This window comes from Scyliorhinus torazame, chromosome 3, assembly GCF_047496885.1.
Source record: "Scyliorhinus torazame isolate Kashiwa2021f chromosome 3, sScyTor2.1, whole genome shotgun sequence".
Classification (NCBI taxonomy): Eukaryota; Metazoa; Chordata; class Chondrichthyes; order Carcharhiniformes; family Scyliorhinidae; genus Scyliorhinus; species Scyliorhinus torazame.
In genome coordinates this window covers 6,359,456-6,378,134 of record NC_092709.1, presented here as the reverse complement: position 1 = coordinate 6,378,134, position 18,679 = coordinate 6,359,456, and the positions used below count along the sequence as shown (strand labels likewise).

The window sequence follows — 18,679 nt, the reverse complement described above, 5'->3', positions numbered from 1 at the left end:
TTCGCTAATCCGCGACCAACTCGTCTTTGATGTCGGCGATGATAAGCTTCGGGTGATAGTATTGCGGGAGGTGCTGGAAAAGGCGGTGAAGATTTGCCAGGCGAGCGAGGTTACTGCATAAAGACTAGGCGCACTCTGCTCAAAGAATATTGGCGCCAACTCGGGAGAAGAAGCCAGCGCCATTAGTGCTGTGATGCACGTCATGAAGAAACATGGTCTCAATGCGGGCGGCCATTTTAAGCGGCCAACAGGTGTCGCCGCCACCATCTTGTGCCAAAAGTGTGGCACTCGACATGCCCCACGGCAATGCCCAGCCTTTGGGAAAGTTTGTTCCAGGTGCGGCTGTGCACATTCTGCCATGGACTGTGCGGTGCACGCAGTTAATGAGATAAAGACGGAAGAACAGTTTTTCATTGATCTCATCGCGGCGAGGAACCAGAAAAGTCAACAAAGATGAAAACAAAAACTTAAGAAAGACTGAAGATAATAAGAACGCTCCGAAAACCTTTGTCCGTATTAAAATCAATGGTGATGCTGAATCATTTGATGCGACTTTGACCCGAAAGCGACAGCCAACCTTGTGAGCTGATCTGCTTTGCAAAAGCTAAACGCGCAGCGGGACTTCGCTGATTGGCCTGGGCTGATGCTAGACTTTGGAACAAGACCTATGGAGACCTTTCATGTTTGCGAACTAGTGCTCTCAGTGACAGGCACAAAGCACACAATACTCTTTCACACTGTAGACAAGATGTGGACTCAGTACTTGGGATAAAATCATGTGAATCTCTGAATCTAGTCGAGCGACCATGTGTCCTAGAAGATGGCTGGTCACCTGAGCATTGTGTATCACTGCAAAACATTACAATATGCCCGGTGTGTGAGGATTCAGGAGAAATCCTAGTGGAGAAAAACAAATCAGACAAGGGGACGGAACTGCCAGTGATCATTCTGCAGTTCTGGTTCACAGTCTTGAAGAACGTGCAGAGGCTCAATGGCTGATACGGGAACACGATGAACCCGTATTCAAGTATCTGCGAGATGTGAGTGTTAAATGGACAGAGCACGGGAAGCCACGGAGCTTCAGGTTTACGTTGGGGCCTAATGAGTATTTCACGAATGAGAACAGCAACAAGAGCTGTATCAAATGAATCGTTCTTCAATTTCTTCAGTCCTACTGAGGTTCCACAGGGTGGAGTTTTAAGCCAAGCTTCGGCGGCCAAACTAAAGGCTGATTTTGAATTTGCCGCTCTATCTGTGAACAATAATTCTGTATGCGATGTTATATTTTTCAGGTGAAAGCATTGCAGATGATGCTGAATCCGATGCCAATTACTATGAATATCTGTTTGGAGTTGGCGGCGATGATGCAGAAAGTGACGACATGGAAGGTGAGACGGATGAGGAACACGATGAGCTGCGGGTGTGTCTCTTCTCCAACAGCACAGGTGAGGTTCCAGTGGCATGGCTCCGCTGGTCTGCAAGCAATGACGAGGTGCTCACGGGGGACGCGCTGACCGCGCTGGACTCTGTGGAGGAGTTTGGAGATGGCGCATGTAGAAATTGAAGCTGCTGATACAACGGAAGATCAGCCATTTACTGAGCCAGAGGCGGAAGAAGTCGCCCGATTTTGAAAAAACTGGCCTCGGAGGTGCGTGGTGACCCGTTCCAGGTCTTTGAACCGGCTCCTGTAATTTACTCCCAAGCCATCGATGACACCGACGATGAATAGAAGGACATAGCTGACAATGCCGATGACAGTGACGTGGAGATTGCAGTAGTCGGCAACTCTGAGATTGACCCTGAGGAAGAGCCAACGACAATTTCATTATGCAGCTCCACAGACCACTCGCATATTTGTGAGTTTGATGATCCAGTGCCTGCATCCGCTGAGCCAGCGAGCATCGTCACCTCCAGTGATGTAGAGCAAGTCAGCAATGTTCCAACAGGCCAAGAGCGGCGCGACCCTCACCCCCAGTTCCAATCGTCACTGAGGTACCAGAAACCAAGATAATCCAACATGTCGGTGAGGCCACAGAAGTTGGTGTCATCATCGATACATAGAAGATAGGAGCAGGAGGAGGCCTTTTGGCCCTTCGAGCCTGCTCCGTCATTCATCACCATCATGGCTGATCATCCAACTCAATAGCCTAATCCTGCTTTCTCCCCATAGCCTTTGATCCCATTCTCCCCAAGTGCTGTATCCAGCCGCCTCTCGAATATATTCAAAGTTTTAGCATCAACTACTTCCTGTGGTAATGAATTCCACAGGCTCACCACTCTCTGGGTGAAGAAATGTCTCCTTATCTCTGTCCAAAATGGTTTACCCTGAATCCTCAGGCTGTGACCCCTGGTTCTGGACACACCCATCATTGGTAACATCTTCCCTGCATCTACCCTGTCCAGTCCTGTTAGAATTTTATAAGTCTCTGTGAGATCCCCCCTCATTCTTCTGAACTCCAGCGAGAACAATCCCAACCTAGTCAATCTCTCCTCATATGACAGTCCCGCCATCCCTGGAATCAGTCTGGTAAACCTTCATTGCAGTCCCTCGAGAGCAAGAACATCCTTCCTCAGAAAAGGAGACCAAAACTGCCCGCAATATTCCAGGTGTGTCCTCACCAAGGCCCTGTACAATTGCAGCAACACATCCCTGCTTCTATACTCAAAACCTCTCGCAATGAAGGCCAATATACCATTAGCCTTCTTTACCGCCTGCTGCACCTGCATGCTTACCTTCAGCGACTGGTGCACAAGGACACCCAGGCCCGCCCATCATACCACCCAAGATGGCGCGATGCCTAAACACCTGCAGACCTCTCAGGACACAGCAACAACCAGCACCACGCCCGAGGCTGCCGCGAAAAACCCCAAAAGCAAGAGACACAGCAAACTCCATCACCGTGTTCTCAATGTTAAGAGGTAAAAGAGGGGAAGACAGGTAGAGCTAGCTCGTCCCACCAACAGACCAGCAATGGAAACAGTCGCAAGTAGCAAACAGCATCAGGCAAGGAAGCGAAAAAGGAAGCGAGTTGTAACAGAAGGATGGCAGTCATGGGCACAGGCCTTCCAAAGGCACAGAGCGAAGAGCAAGAGAAACAAGAGGCCGGCACATAAACCTGTCTTCGAAGAGGCTGGCAACAGCTGGGATGATCACAGAGGTGATCCCGTGAGGGAGGCTCAATGAGATCTATGCAAAGGAAATGGACACTTGTCAGGCACAGCATGTTTATGGACACCTTAGTAAAACCCGTTCACTTTATTAGCCAAATATAAAAAATGTATAAAGTTTAACTACAACCAGCAGGTGGCGGTATAGACACACCATGCGGAGTCTTGACCAATGTCATGTGCCCAGTGACTCCCATATAAGGAAAGACACATCCGGGCATCTTCAGAAGAAGATTGAGAGGGTAATAAGACATACAAGGGGATGGTCGGAGCTAGCTGCAGATCCCAGAGGAATAATAAGCAGGTGCCATGATAACGTGCTCTATAACAGTTTGCTATCTTACCACACGAGACTCAATAAAAAATTCTGGTTTGGACAAGTCGCAGTGTTTGGTGGATTCCTTTGTGAAGGTCAAAGGACCAAACACAACATTGTGATTGAACCGGCCCGCACTGATCCTCACTGAGTGCAATGCGGCCACTAAATCGTGCCCATTGAGACCAAACATTGAACAAAGAGAGTGGAGGATGATCATAGACTTGGTCAATGTGGGAAGTTGTAAGGAAGTGAGGTGAAAAAGGTAGAGAGGAGGAGAGGAGCAGGGAGGATATCCCGCAGTTGGGATCCACACAGCTGAAGGCACGACTGGGGAAGCAAAACAAACAGAGTTAGAGGAGTGCAGAGATCTCGAAGGTTGTAGAATCTGGAGGTTACCGAAATAGGGAGGGCTGTAGGGGCTGGAGGAGGTTACCTAGATAGGGAGAGTTGTCGTGGTTGGAGGAGGTTACAGAGATAGGTAGAGATGTGGGGGTTTGAGGAGGTTACAGAGATAGCGAGGGGTGTGAGGGTTTGAGGAGGCTACAGAGATAGGGAGTGGGGTTGGGGGTTTGAGGAGGTTACAGAGTTGGGGAAGGGTGTGAGGGTTTGAGGAGATTGCATAGATTGGGAGGGATGTGGGGGCTGGAGGGGGTATAGAGATAGGGAGGGTTGTGGGGCTGGGGGAGATAACAGAGACAGGAAGGGGGTGTGGGGTGGAGGAGGTTACAGAGATAGGGAGGGTTATAGGGGTTTGAGGAAGTTACGGAGATAGGGAGGGGTGTGGGGGCTGGAGAAGGTTACAGAGATAGGGAGGGGAGATAGGGAGGGTTGTAGGAACTGGAGGAGGTTACAGAGATAGGGAGGGGTGTGGGGGCTGGAGGAGGTTACAGAGATAGGGAGGGTGGTAGGGGCTGGAGGAGGTTACAGAGATAGGGAGGGTTGTAGAGGTTTGAGGAAGTTACAGAGAGTGGGCAGCACAGTAGCACAGTGATTAGCACAATTGCTTCACAGCTCCAGGGTCCCAGGTTCAATTCCCGGCTTGGGTCACTGTCTGTGTGGAGTCTGCACATTCTCCCTGTGTCTGCGTGGGTTTCCTCCGGGTGCTCCGGTTTCCTCCCACAGTCCAAAGATGTGCAGGTTAGGTGGATTGGCCGTGATAAATTGCCCCTCAGTGTCCAAAATTGCCCTTAGTGTTGGGTGGGGTTACTGGGTTATGGGGATAGGGTGGAGGTGTGCGGTTGGGTACAGCCGATGGGCCGAATGGCCTCCTTCTGCACTGTGAATTCTATGATCTATAATTCTATGATAGGGAGGGGAGATAGGGAGGGTTGTAGGGACTGGGGGAGGTTACAGAGAGGGGGAGATAGGGAGGGTTGTAGGGACTGGGGGAGGTTACAGAGATAGGGAGGGGAGGGGGAGATAGGGAGGGTTGTAGGGACTGGGGGAGGTTACAGAAACACGGATATGAATCCAACCGCAACAGCCGGGGAATTTAAATAAAATGCAAGCTCGTGTCAGTAACACAGACATGAAGGAATTTTATTTAAAAACCCACATTGTTCACTTTGTTTTCTATTCATTTAAGGAATACAGATATCACTGGCTAGACCAGCATTTATTGCCCATTCCTGATTGCCCTGGAGAAGTTGGTGGTGAGCTGCCTTCTTGAGCCGCTGAAGTCCATGTGGTGTAGGTACATCCACAATGCTGTTAGGGAGGGAGTTCCAGGATGTTGCCCCAGCGACAGTGAAGGAACGGCGATATATTTCCAAATCAGGGTGGTGAGTGACTTGGGGGGGAACCTCCAGGTGGTGGGGTTCCCAGGTATCTGCTGCCCTTGTCCTTCTAGATGTAGCAGTCGTGGGTTTAGAAGGTGCTGCCTCAGGAAACTTGGTGAGTTAGCATAGAATTTACAGTGCAGAAGGAGGTCATTTGGCCCATCGGGTGTGCCCCAGCCCTTGGAAAGAACACCCTACCCAAGGTCAACACCTCCACCCTATTCCCATAGCCCAGTAACCCGACCCAACACTAAGTGCAATTTTGGACACTAAGGGCAATTTAGCACGGCCAATCCACCTAACCTGCACATCTTTGGACTGTGGGAGGAAACCGGAGCACCCGGAGGAAACCCACGCACACACGGGGAGGATGTGCAGACTCCGCACAGACAGTGACCCAAGCCGGAATCGAACCTGGGACCCTGGAGCTGTGAAGCAATTGTGCTACCCACAATGCTACCATGCTGCCCGTGCTATGATCTATGAGCTACTGCAGTGCATCTTGTAGATGGTACACGCGGCTGCTACTGTTCGTCAGTGGCGGAGGGTTTGAATGTTGACAGCAGCGAATGAAAGGGAAGGAAATCTGCCTTCCTTACCCGGTCTGGCCTACATGTGACTCCAGACACAGAGCAATTGTGTTGACTCTTAACCACTCTCTGAAATGACTGAGCTAACCACTCAGTTCAAGGAGAATTGGCAAAGCCAGTGATGCCCATTTTCTGTGAATGGGAAAAAATACACTCGTGGAATTACTCGGGTGGAAAATGGCGAGAAACCGGAATTGCCTCCCAGGCACATGGGTAAATTTTCCCATTACGTGGTGATTACTCTGTGTGACTGTGTCAGACATACCTGGCTGTTCAAATACAAGCTGAAGAAATTGGATGCGGGTGGTTGCTTCAATATTCCCAGCGGATTTACACATTTCTTCATCTTACTCTGAATCCTGATGGGAAAAACACAGGGAGAAGAAAAGATCCTGGTTTGCCACCTCATCAATCAGGAAAAAAACATCAGCTTTCCTCGGTCCTGACATTGTCCATCAATATCGGCCCAAGAGCCAAGATTTCCAGTGGATTTATTCTGAATTTGTGCAACGTGGGGAGGTAGGCCGACTCTCCGGTTTGACTTCAATGGAAATGAAGCAAGGGGACGCGAAGAACAGGCTGTGAACTCACCCTACGCTGACTCACTAAGTGAAAACGGCCCCAGGCAAAGAGCTCCCAACCGAGCCAAGCCAACTCAAGCAACGTGGCTCAGACACCATCTTGGCCAATGGGAGGTAATTGGCTCTCCGTTTGGGAGTAGAACTTTCCCCTCTTTCCCACTCCATCCAAATGGGGCAGAAACAAGATTGGTGCCGATTTGTTTGACAAGACGATTGGACTCACCAGAAGCTGTGCTGGGCAGAGATCCCAATCCCAGAGCTCATGAGGTTGGTGGGATTTGGAGCAATAGGAGGAATGATGGTGCCAGCTGGTGACTTTGGACGTTCAAAGCTGGACTTCTGGTCTTTCCCCAGTCCCTGAGGTGGGACCTTATTTGACTCCAAGCCCCTTAAGGCTCCATTATCAGCAACGTTCTCACGCACGTCCTCCAAAGCTCTCTCCAACTTGGCAGCTTTCTCCAACTCCACTTTTGACCCTCTTGACTTTGGTGGTTTACTGTCAGATTTGCTTTCCCTGCTCCTTGTCTCCACATCTTCATCCTGTTTTCCAAGAAGGTGAGAAAACCGCCTTCAGTTATTCCATTCACTACGTCAGAGCACAGAAAGAACAGTGGAGGACATTGTTCCTTTAACGTTGGCCCAGCTACTTCGGGCAGCAGTGAATGATTGGTGCTCACTGGTCAGGACATTTGTACTGACAGACCTGAGAACTTTCACATTGCAACTTGCTGTGTTTAGTCATTCAGAACAGTACAGCCCAACTTGAGGGGAACTGGGACCCGTGTTAACTGAATAAGCAACTGTGAGGTTCCTTAACAAGTCATATTGAAGAATCTTTACTGAGTTACTGGGTAACACCAGTTAGAATATTTAGTTCAATGTTTAATCATGGATAGAAGGAAGAATAAAGGAGGAAATAAGACAGGATTAAGAGATGTGTAAGAGACAGAAAAGAGGGACTTCAGGTGGCGGCTATGAAGGAGTAGGTCGCACATTTGGTGGCTCCCGCTCGGGTCGGACCTTTGGACCTTTTCTCCTGATGTTTTGTCGGACTTGATTCGGTAAATTGATGGTGGAGGCAATTGTGGCGTGGATTCCTACATCAGTACATGGAGAAGCGGACTAGACGTGCTCGCAAAGGAAGAAATAGGTGAACAGAGGAGGCTTGGGCTGAAGCTGCAGCGGGGGAAAGCATGGCGGACGACCGGGGTCCTGGCTCGACGACCCAGCGGTCGACGGAGCAGCTGATGCAGTTTATTCAGGAGGGCTTCGCCAAGCAGGAACAGGAATGCTGGGACCCGATTAAGGAATCGATTGCACGGCTGGAACTTAGATTGGATGCCCAAGACTGAGCAATCCAGAAAGTGGAGAAGGCGCTGACTGAGCAGGAGGAATATCAAACAGCAGTGGAGTTGGAGGTGGGGATGCTGAGAGACCAGCAGAAAAGGCTCCTGGAGAAGGTGGAGGACCTGGAGAACAGATCCCGCCGGCAGAACTTGAGAATCGTTGGTCTCCCAGAGGGGTCCGAAGGAACGGACGCAAAGGCGTACATAGCGGGCATGTTCGAGAAGTTACTGGGGGATGGGACGTTTTCCCGATCCTTGGGGATGAACAGGGCTCACGGAGCACTCGCGAGGAAGCCATGAATGGGAGACCCCCCCCCCCCGAGGGCAATGGTGGTGAAATTCCTCAGGTATTTGGACAAGGAGCGTATTTTACGGTGGGCCAGGCAGACACGGAGCTGTAAATGGGACAACAGTATCCTGCGGATCTATCAGGATCTGAGTGCGGAGGTGGCCAGGAGAAGAGCGGGGTTTAACCAGATAAAGTCGACCCTTTTCAAGAAAAAGGTTAAGTTTGGACTGCTGTATCTGGCCCGTCTTTGGGTCACGGATGAGGAGCAACATTTTTTCTTTTGAGTTGCCCGAGGAAGCGATGGACTTCGCTAGAAGGAAAGGACTGGTGGCGGACTGAGGTCTCTGAACTTTGCCGCAGCGCTCATGTTAAAAAAAAGTTTCTTGTTTTTCGGACGTTATCTGTAATGCCTTCTGTATTGATTTGGGGCTTGTTGCAGAGCTGAGTGAGTTAAAGTTTACATTTGCACTGATGGGGGATGGAGGTGTGATTGTTAGATGTTGGATCTTCTGTTTGATTTTTTCTTTATTTTTTGTGTTTTATTTTCGGGCAATTGTGTTGGGATTGATTTTCTTTTGCATAGGTGTGTCCGAGCGGGGGGAAGGGGGGGGGAACAATAGGTGGGAGAATGTCTGGTGCCATGGGCGTGGGTCACTAAGCTAGCTGGGCGGGCTAGCTCACGGAAGCGCAGTGGGGGGTGAGCAGATGTTATGCTTGTTGAAGGGGTTGGTTTACATAGTGCTGTTACTAGGGGGGGAGGGGGGGGGAAATGTTCTGCTGACGGGGGAGGGACTTTTGCTGTGGGACAGAAAGGAGGTCGGGGGCTGGCGGATGCACGGGGCTTGGGCTGGAGACTGGCCCAAGAAAGGTGATGGCTGATCGGCGAAGGGTGGGGGGTGCGATAAGCCCCCCAATCAGGCTGATCACATGGAATGTAAGAGGACTAAATGGGCCGGTTAAGAGGGCACACGTGTTCACGCATTTGAGGGGACTGAAGGCGGACGTGGTAATGTTACAGGAGAAGCACCTTAGAGTAACTGATCAGATTAGATTAAGGAAGGGATGGGTCGGACAGGTTATTCACTCGGGGCTGGACTCTAAGACTAGAGGGGTCGCAATCCTGATTAATAAGTGAGTGTTATTCGAGATGGGAAGAATAGTTGCGGATGTGGGAGGCCGGTACATTATGGTCAGTGGGAAGCTGGAGGGGCAGCCGGTGGTATTAGTGAATGTGTACTCGCCAAATTGGGATGATGTGGAGTTCATAAAGAGGATGTTGGGGAAGTTCCCGGACCTGGATTCGCACAAGTTGGTCAAGGGCGGGGGGGGGACTTTAACACAGTCATTGACCCAGGGCTAGACCGGTCGAGCTCAAGAACAGGCAGGGTGCCAGCAATGGCAAAGGAGCTAAAGAGGTTTTATGGAGCAAATGGAGGGGTGGACCCATGGAGATTTGGGTGGCCGAGAGTGAAGGAGTTCTCCTTCTACTCACATGTGCGTAAAGTGTACTCCCGGATTGATTTTCTATTTTGAACAGGGCTCTACTGACGGGGGTGGTGGACACGGGGTACTCGGCGATCACAATCTCAGACCATGCCCCGCACTGGGTTGACCTACAGGTGAGGAAGGAGAGTAGCCAGCGCCCGCACTGGAGGCTGGACGTGGGACTTTTAGCTGATGAAGAAGTGACCAGGCGGCTGAGGAAATGTATTCAGAACTACCCGGAAGTCAACGACACGGGTGAAGTTTCAGCAGCTGTGGTCTGGGAAGCACTGAAGGCGGTGGTCAGAGGGGAGCTGATCTCGATACGGGCCCACAGGGAGAAGGCAGACAGAGCAGAGACGGACCGATGGGTCAAGGAGATACTACAGATCGACAGAAGGTCTGCGGAGACCCCAGAGGCAAGGCTTCTAAGGGAACGGCGGAGGCTACAGGCGGAGTTCGTTTTAAAAAAAATTTAGAGTACCCAATTCATTTTTTTTTCCAATTAAGGGGCAATTTAGCGTGGCCAATCCACCTACCCTGCACATCTTTGGGTTGTGGGGGCGAAACCCACGCAAACACTGGGAGAATGTGCAAACTCCACATGGACAGTGACCCAGAGCCGGGATCGAACTTGGGACCTCGGCGCCTTGAGGCAGCAGTGCTAAGCACTGCGCCACCGTGCTGCCCTAGAGTTCGGTTTGTTAACCACAGGGAGGGCGGTGGAGCAGCTGAGGAAGGCGAGGGGGGCGATTTATGAACATGGGGAGAAGGCCAGCAGAATGCTTGCACAGCAGCTTAGAAAGAGGGAGGCAGCCAGGGAGATCGGGAAAGTAAAGGACGGGGACAGGAACCTGGTCGTGGATTCAGCAGGAGTTAATAAGGCGTTCAAGGAGTTTTACAGCAGGTTGGATGAGTCGGAACCCCCAGCTGGGCCGGAGGGGATGAGGCAATTCTTAGGGAGGCTGAAGTTCCCGAAGGTGGACGGGGGGGTTGGTAGAAGGGCTGGGGGCCCCGATCGGGTTGGAGGAAATAGCAGAGGGACTGAAGGCCATGCAGTCGGGTAAAGCCCCAGGGCCGGACGGGTACCCAGTGGAGTTTTATAAAACGTTCTCTGGAATATTGGGGCCACTGTTGATGAGGACATTCAATGAGGCAAGGGAGAGAGGGGTGCTTCCCTCAACGATGCCACAGGCCATGATCTCATTGATCCTGAAGCGGGACAAGGACTCGGAACTATGAGGGTCCTATAGGCCAATATGCCTACTAAATGTGGACGCCAAACTGTTGGTCAAAATCTTGTCCTCTAGGATTGAAGACTGTGGGCGCGATTCTCCGACCCCCCACCGGGTCGGAGAATCGCCAGGGGCTGGCGTGAATCATGTCCCCATCGTGTCCCGAATTCTCCACCACCAGAGATTCGGCGGGGGCGGGAATCACGCCGTGTCAGTCGGCGGGAATCGCACCGGTCGGCGGGCCCACCCCAGGCGATTCTCCGGCCCGTGATGGGCCGAAGTCCCGCCGCTGTCAACCCTCGCCAGCCGGCGTGGATTAGACCTCCTTTTCAACGGCAGGACAAGGCGGCGCGGGCGGGCTCCGGGGTCCTGGGGGGGGCGCGGGGCGATCTGGCCCAGGGGGTGCCCCCACGGTGGCCTGGCCCGCGATCAGGGCCCACCGATCCGCGGGCGGGCCTGTGCCGTGGGGGCACTCTTTTTCTTCCGCCGTCGCCATGGTCTTCACTATGGCGGAGGCGGATGAGACCCCCTCCCCTGCGCATGCGCGGGGATGCCGTGAATGTCCGCTGTCGCTCCCGCGCATGCGCCGCACGGCAAAGTCCGTTCGGCCCCGGCTGGCGTGGCGCCAAAGGCCTTTCCCGCCAGCCGGCGAAGCGGAAACTGCTACGGCGCGGGGCCTAGCCCCTCAAGGTGAGGGCTTGGCCCCTAAAGGTGCGGAATTCTCCGCACCTTTGGGGCAGCCCGACGCCGGACTGATCCGCGCCGTTTTTGGCGCCGGGTAGCGGACATTGCGCCGTTTGCGGAGAATCCCGCCCTGTGTTCCAGACGTGATTGGGGAGGACCAGACGGGATTTGTTACGGGTAGCCAGTTGGCGGCCAATGTAAGAAGGTTGTTAAATGTGATTATGATGCCCCCAGAGGGTAGGGATGTGGAGATAGTGGTCGCAATGGACGCAGAGAAGGCATTTGATCGGGTGGAATGGGAATATCTGTGGGAGGTACTGGGGCGGTTTGGATTTGGGCCGGGCTTCATTGTCTGGGTCAGGTTGTTGTATCAGGCTCCTGTCGCGAGCGTACGGATGAATAGGACAACATCGGACTATTTCAGGCTGCATTGAGGGACGGGACAGGGATGCCCCCTGTCTCCACTGCTGTTCGCGTTAGCCATAGAGCCGCTGGCAATTGCGCTGAGAGCCTCAAGGGGCTGGAAGGGGCTGGTCCGGCGGGGAGTGGAACACAGAGTCTCGCTTTATGCAGACAACCTGCTCCTTTATGTTTCGGACCCACTAGAACGGATGGAAGAAATTATGAGGATTCTGGGGGAATTTGGCCGGTTTTCGGGGTATAAACTGAATATGGGGAAAAGTGAGATGTTTGCGATCCAGGCGAGGGGACAGGAGAGACGACTGGGGAAACTGGCAGTTAGAGTGGTAGGGGGAAGCTTTCGGTACCTCGGCATTCAGGTGGCGCGGGAATGCGAACGGCTACATAAGTTAAATTTGGCCCAATTAGTAGACCAAATGAAGGACGATTTCCGAAGGTGGGACGTGCTTCCACAGTGAAAATGACGGTCCTCCCGAGATTCCTGTTTGTGTTTCAGTGTCTCCCCATCTTTATTCCGCGGTCCTTTTTTAAACGGTCAATAAGGTGGTCACTGGCTTTGTCTGGGCGGCTAAGACCCCGCGAGTAAAAAAGGGGATGCTTGAGCGGAGCCGGGGGGGAGGGCAGGCTGGCGCTGCCAAACTTCAGTAATTATTATTGGGTGGCGAATATAGCCATGATCAGGAAGTGGGTGTTGGGGGGGGGTCGACATGGGAGCGTATGGAGGCGGTTTCATGCAAGGGCAGCAGTTGGGGGCATTGGTAACTGCGCCTCTGCTGTTCCCGCCGGCACGGAACTCCACCAGCCCCGTGGTGGTGGTGGCCCTGAGAGTTTGGGGCCAGTGGAGGCAGCATGTGGGAGCAGAGGGAGCATCGGTCTGGTCCCCAATCTGTAATAATCACCGGTTTGCCCCGGGGAGTATGGATGGGGGGTTCCGGAGATGGCAGAGAGCAGGGATTGAAGGATGGGGGATATGTTTACAGAGGGGAGCTTTTCTAGCCTGAGGGAGCTGGAGGAGCTGGAGGAGAAATTTTAATTGACGAGAGGAAATGAGTTTAGGTACCTGCTGGTGCGGGACTCTCTACGCAGGCAGGTCTCAACCTTCCCGCTCCTACCGCCAAGGGGGATACAGGACAGGGTAGTTCCCAGAGGGTGGGTGGGAGAAGGGGGCGTCTCTGACATTTACAAGGAGCTTATGGGGTCAAAGGAGACGCAGACTGAGGAGTTGAATTGCAAGTGGGAAGAGAAGTTAGGAGGAGAGATAGAGGATGGTCTCTGGGCGGACGCGTTGAGTGGAGTCAACGCGTCCACATCATTGCCAGGCTCATGATACAGTTCAAGGTCGTTCACCGGGCTCACATGACAGTGGCCCGGATGAGCAGATTCTTTGGGGTAGAAGATAGGTGCCAAGGTGTGTGGGAGGACCGGAGGACCGGCGAACCATGCCCACATGTTCTGGGCATGCCCGAAGCTGAGGGGATTCTGGCAGGGGTTTGCGGACGTCAGTCCAGAGTATTGAAAACAAGGGTGGCCCCGAGTCCATAGGTGGCGATTTTCGGGGTGTCGGAAGACCCGGGAATCCAGGAAGAGAAAGAGGCAGACGTTCTGGCCTTTGCTTCCCTCGTAGCCCGGAGACAGATTCTATTAGCTTGGAGATACCCAAAGCCCCCGAAGTCGGAGACCTGGCTATCGGACATGACGAGCTTTCTTTGTCTGGAGAAAATCAGGTTCGCCTTGAGAGGGTCAATGTTAGGGTTCGCCCGGAGGTGGCGGCCGTTTGTCGACTTCTTTGGGGAAAATTAACTGTCCGCAGAAGGGAGGGGGGTTGGGGTTTAGCTTAGTTTAGAGTAGGGGATTAGTAAAGGTGGGACCTATCAGAGAAGAAGACGGCTTTTGTACTATGTTTATATTTTTATGTACATTGTTTATTCTGTTGTTGTCATAAGACCATCAATATCTCAATAAAATGTTTATTAAAAAAAAGAGACAGAAAAGAAAAGTTGAAAGGAGATTTCCATTTACATTTTTAACTTTTTGAAACCACTGACAGAAACTAAAATCTGATGGAATGCGAATCCACATTTCTATAAGTTTATTTTCAGCGCCAGAGAGGTTCTTTGGCAGATATCGGAGTTCCCAATGGGGTCACAAAGATAGCATTTTGGGTCACCTCCTCTGAGGCAATAAAGGCGGCTATGGAGAGGAGACCTTGCGAGACAGCCTGGAGTCTGTCGCTGCTTGCTGCCAAATAGCAAGAGGCAGACAGTGAGCCCAAAGTGCTCATTAAGCTCAGGAACACTTTGGAAATGAGTGCCCTGTATTGATCTGTACATCTGGACATACATCTGCACATACACCAGGGACTACAGCACAGATGTAACAGCCACAGCATCACTAGAGGGCAGCATCAGAGATGAGTATAAAGGGTCCAGCCGAAGGGAGGATCCGCCTCTTTCAGAAGCACAGGACTAGTGAGCAGCAGCAGACAGAGACCGCTCAGCATAGACAGTTTACCTCAGCTTCACTGGTCATACCTCTTGACTATTATATCTAGTTGAGCTCTGGAAACAGGACAAACCCATTGAATAAAGTATTTGTGTTAACTGGAAGTCTACAATCTTTATTCAGATTTAGAGAATAACATATGGTACCAGAAGTGATTTCAGAAAGCTAGCTAGCCAGCAGGATGTCCGGGATGCCAGTGCACCAATGCTGGCAAGTGTAACTCACTGACTGACTGCGTGCAGGGAAAGGGGGAGGTGGTGTGTCTGACTCGGGGCCAGTGAATGGCAGCTACACTCTTTACTCTTGCTGTACAGTCTCCTTACCCTGAGACACAGTCGCCACTACGCCAGGGAGTGATCGCTAGATCAAAAACAGGGGTGGGCGCTGGAAGAGGGTCTGATTACAGTGTGTGGGCGGAGGGGGGGGGGGGCGGTTGGCAAGAGGGCTGGTTATTGTGTGCGGGAAGAGTAGAGCTGATTACAGTGATCCAGAGAGGAGAGAGGGTCTGACTACAATGGGTGTGTGAGGGGGGGGGGGGTCTGATAACAATGGGTGTGTGAGGGTGGGGGGGGGGGGGTCTCATTACAAGGGTGCGTGAGGGTGGGGGGTATGATAACAATGGGTGTGTAAGGGTGGGGGGTCTGATAACAATGGGTGTGTGAGGGTGGGGAGGGGGTCTGATAACAATGGGTGTGTGAAGTTGGGGGGGGTCTGATAACAATGGGTGTGTGAGGGTGGGGAGGGGGTCTGATAACAATGGGTGTGTGAGGGTGGGGGGGGGTCTGATAACAATGGGTGTGTGAAGTTGGGGGGGTCTGATAACAATGGGTGTGTGAAGGTGGGGGGGGTCTGATAACAATGGGTGTGTGAGGGTGGGGAGGGGGTCTGATAACAATGGGTGTGTGAGGGTGGGGGGGGTCTCATTACAAGGGTGTGTGAGGGTGGGGGGTTTGATAACAATGGGTGTGTAAGGGTGGGGGGTCTGATAACAATGGGTGTGTGAGGGTGGGGAGGGGGTCTGATAACAATGGGTGTGTGAAGTTGGGGGGGTCTGATAACAATGGGTGTGTGAGGGTGGGGAGGGGGTCTGATAACAATGGGTGTGTGAGGGTGGGGAGGGGGTCTGATAACAATGGGTGTGTGAGGGTGGGGAGGGGGTCTGATAACAATGGGTGTGTGAGGATAGGGGCTCTGATAACAATGGGTGTGTGAGGGTGGGGAGGGGGTCAGGAGTGTGAGTGGAAGAGGCTGACCCTCTGGTGCATGGAGCTGAGAGCCAGAAGCAGTCGAAACAAAGGGAATCAGACGTTTGGAGCTGGTGCTGCCCGGTGACGCTTGCGGAGATGGCGCAGGCAGGGAGCGGCCCTGCCGGCTCAGTGGCCGACGGAGCAGTTGTGAGCTTCTTGAACGAGACGTTCACCCAGCAACGGAAGGAGAGTCTGGAGGACCTGACCCGGGCGGTGGGTTCGATCAAGGCGGTGGAGGCGGAGTTGGAGGCCCTGGGTCAGGCGGTCCAGTAGATGGAGGAGGTGGCGGGTGAAAACGAGGAGCAGTTCGCCTCGATGGCAGCGGAGGTGGGGCTGATGCGCGATCAGCAGAGGCGGCTCCAGGAGAAGGTTGAAGACCTGGAGAACCGGACACACAGGCAGAACATAAGGATTGTGGGTCTGCCGGAGGGGAGTGAAGGAGCCGATGCTGGCGTGTATGTGGGGAGGGTGCTGGAGAAGCGGCTCGGAAAGGGTGCGTTTGCACGGCCATTGGAGGTGGATCGAGCGCACAGGGGGGCGCTATTGAGGAAGCCCCAGGGGAACGGGCCGCCGAGGGCGATGGTGGTGCGGTTGCCACGGTTCCTGGACAAGGAGCAAACTATGAGGTGGGCCAGGCAGACGAGGCACTGCACCTGGGAGGGCAGTGAAATCCCAGTGTACCCGGACCTGGGTGCAGAGCTGGCTAAGAGGGTGAGCTTTAACACGGTCAAGGTAGCCCTCTACAAGAAGGGGGTGAAGTTTGGGATGTTGTACCCGACACGTCTGTGGGTGAACTACCAAGACCGGGAAAAGGTCACTAAGATGATTGATGCAGGTAGGGCAGTAGATGTTGTCCATATGGACTTCAGTAAGGCCTTTGACAAGGTCCCTCATGGTGGACTAGTACAAAAGGTGAAGTCACACGGGATCAGGGGTGAGCTGGCAAGGTGGATACAGAACTGGCTAGGCCATAGAAGGCAGAGAGTAGCAATGGAAGGATGCTTTTCTAATTGGAGGGCTGTGACCAGTGGTGTTCCACAGGGATCAGTGCTGGGGCCTTTGCTCTTTGTAGTATATATAAATGATTTGGAGGAAAATGTAACTGGTCTGATTAGTAAGTTTGCAGACGACACAAAGGTTGGTGGAATTGCGAATAGCGATGAGGACTGTCGGAGGATACAGCAGGATTTAGATTGTTTGGAGACTTGGGCGGAGAGATGGCAGATGGAGTTTAATCCGGACAAATGTGAGGTAATGCATTTTGGAAGGTCTAATGCAGGTAGGGAATATACGGTGAATGGTAGAACCCTCAAGAGTATTGAAAGTCAAAGAGATCTCGGAGTACAGGTCCACAGGTCACTGAAAGGGGCAACACAGGTGGAGAAGGTAGTCAAGAAGGCATACGGCATGCTTGCCTTCATTGGCCGGGGCATTGAGTATAAGAATTGGCAAGTCATGTTGCAGCTGTATAGAACCTTAGTTAGGCCACACTTGGAGTATAGTGTTCAATTCTGGTCGCCACACTACCAGAAGGATGTGGAGGCTTTAGAGAGGGTGCAGAAGAGATTTACCAGAATGTTGCCTGGTATGGAGGGCATTAGCTATGAGGAGCGGTTGAATAAACTCGGTTTGTTCTCACTGGAACGAAGGAGGTTGAGGGGAGACCTGATAGAGGTATACAAAATTATGAGGGACATAGACAGAGTGGATAGTCAGAGGTTTTTCCCCAGGGTAGAGGGGTCAATTACTAGGGGGCATAGGTTTAAGGTGAGAGGGGTAAGGTTTAGAGTAGATGTACGAGGCAAGTTTTTTACGCAGAGGGTAGTGGGTGCCTGGAACTCGCTACCGGAGGAGGTGGTGGAAGCAGGGACGATAGTGACATTTAAGGGGCATCTTGACAAATACATGAATAGGCTGGGAATAGAGGGATACGGATCCAGGAAGTGTAGAAGATTGTAGTTTAGTCGGGCAGCATGGTCGGCACGGGCTTGGAGGGCCGAAGGGCCTGTTCCTGTGCTGTACATTTCTTTGTTCTTTGTTCTTTGTTTGTACTTTGGCTCAGCGGAGGAGGTGGTAGAATTTGTTAAAGACAATGGACTGGCTGGAGAAGGTGGACTTTGAACTTTTTGGGGAGATGTTATTATGATGTTGCTGTTAATTTGTGTTTGGGGCCATTTCTTTCTTTTTCAGCTTGTTCTTTGTTCTTTGTTGGAGGATGGGGGGAGGGGGGCGGGGGTTGGTCTCTTTGTTTGGGCTTGGGAGGGATTGTTTTTATTTGTTTGCACTAATGTTTGAGTGGGGGAGGGGAATCAGCAGGGGGTAGGATGCTAGGCGCCATGGGTGGGGGCTGCCAGGCTAGCTGGGCGGGCTAGTTCACGGAAGCGCAGTGGGGGGGGGTGTGGAAGGTTCGTGGGGTGATGGGGGCAGGGATTGTTGTTGGCAGATTTGGGGGAGGGGGAAGTACTGCTGACAGGGGTAGGGCTTTCAAAGTGTAAGGGGAGGATGATCAATGATGATGGGCACCCGAGGGCAGGTCTTGGGAGGTGCTGGGCATGGGCCGGAGGTTGGCCCAAGAGGCGCTATGATTGATCGGCAGGGGGAGGGCAGGGTGCCCCCCGACCAAGCTGGTCACGTGGAACGTACGAGGATTAAATGGGCCAGTCAAGAGGGCACGTATTTCACACAGATTGCAAACTCTGAAGATTATTTTGAGCTTCGAGTTATTAGACTGAGCTCCGCTTACATCGAATTACAGACTGTACGCAGAGAAAGAGGCCATTCGGCCCAGTGGTCCATGCCAGTGTTTGTGTTTCAAAGGAGCCCAATTCCATTCTTCATCTCGCCATCTCCTTCTATTCTCCTCTCCCTCATGAGTTTATCCAGCTTCCCCTTAAATGCCTGTACGCCATTCACCTCAATCACTCCCTGTGGGGGCGAGTTCCACATTCTCACCACTCTCTGGGTGAAGAAGGTTCTCCTGAATTCCCCATTGGATCTGGGGCTGTTTTATACCGATGATGCCTGCATTATGCAATTAT

General features: G+C 52.4%; 1 protein-coding gene across 1 annotated transcript in view; it reads right to left on the bottom strand.

Annotated features, from left to right (window-relative positions):
* Positions 1 to 5,951: 5,951 nt before the first annotated feature.
* Positions 5,952 to 18,679, bottom strand: part of LOC140408227 (cyclin-dependent kinase-like 2) — a 156,902-nt gene continuing 144,174 nt past the window's right edge. The window contains exons 9-11 of the mRNA XM_072495160.1: positions 6,660 to 6,976; positions 6,121 to 6,214; positions 5,952 to 5,987 (exon numbers count right to left, since the gene is read on the bottom strand). Coding sequence (XP_072351261.1) covers positions 5,952 to 5,987; positions 6,121 to 6,214; positions 6,660 to 6,976 — 447 coding nt within the window. The remainder of the gene's footprint in view (positions 5,988 to 6,120; positions 6,215 to 6,659; positions 6,977 to 18,679) is intronic.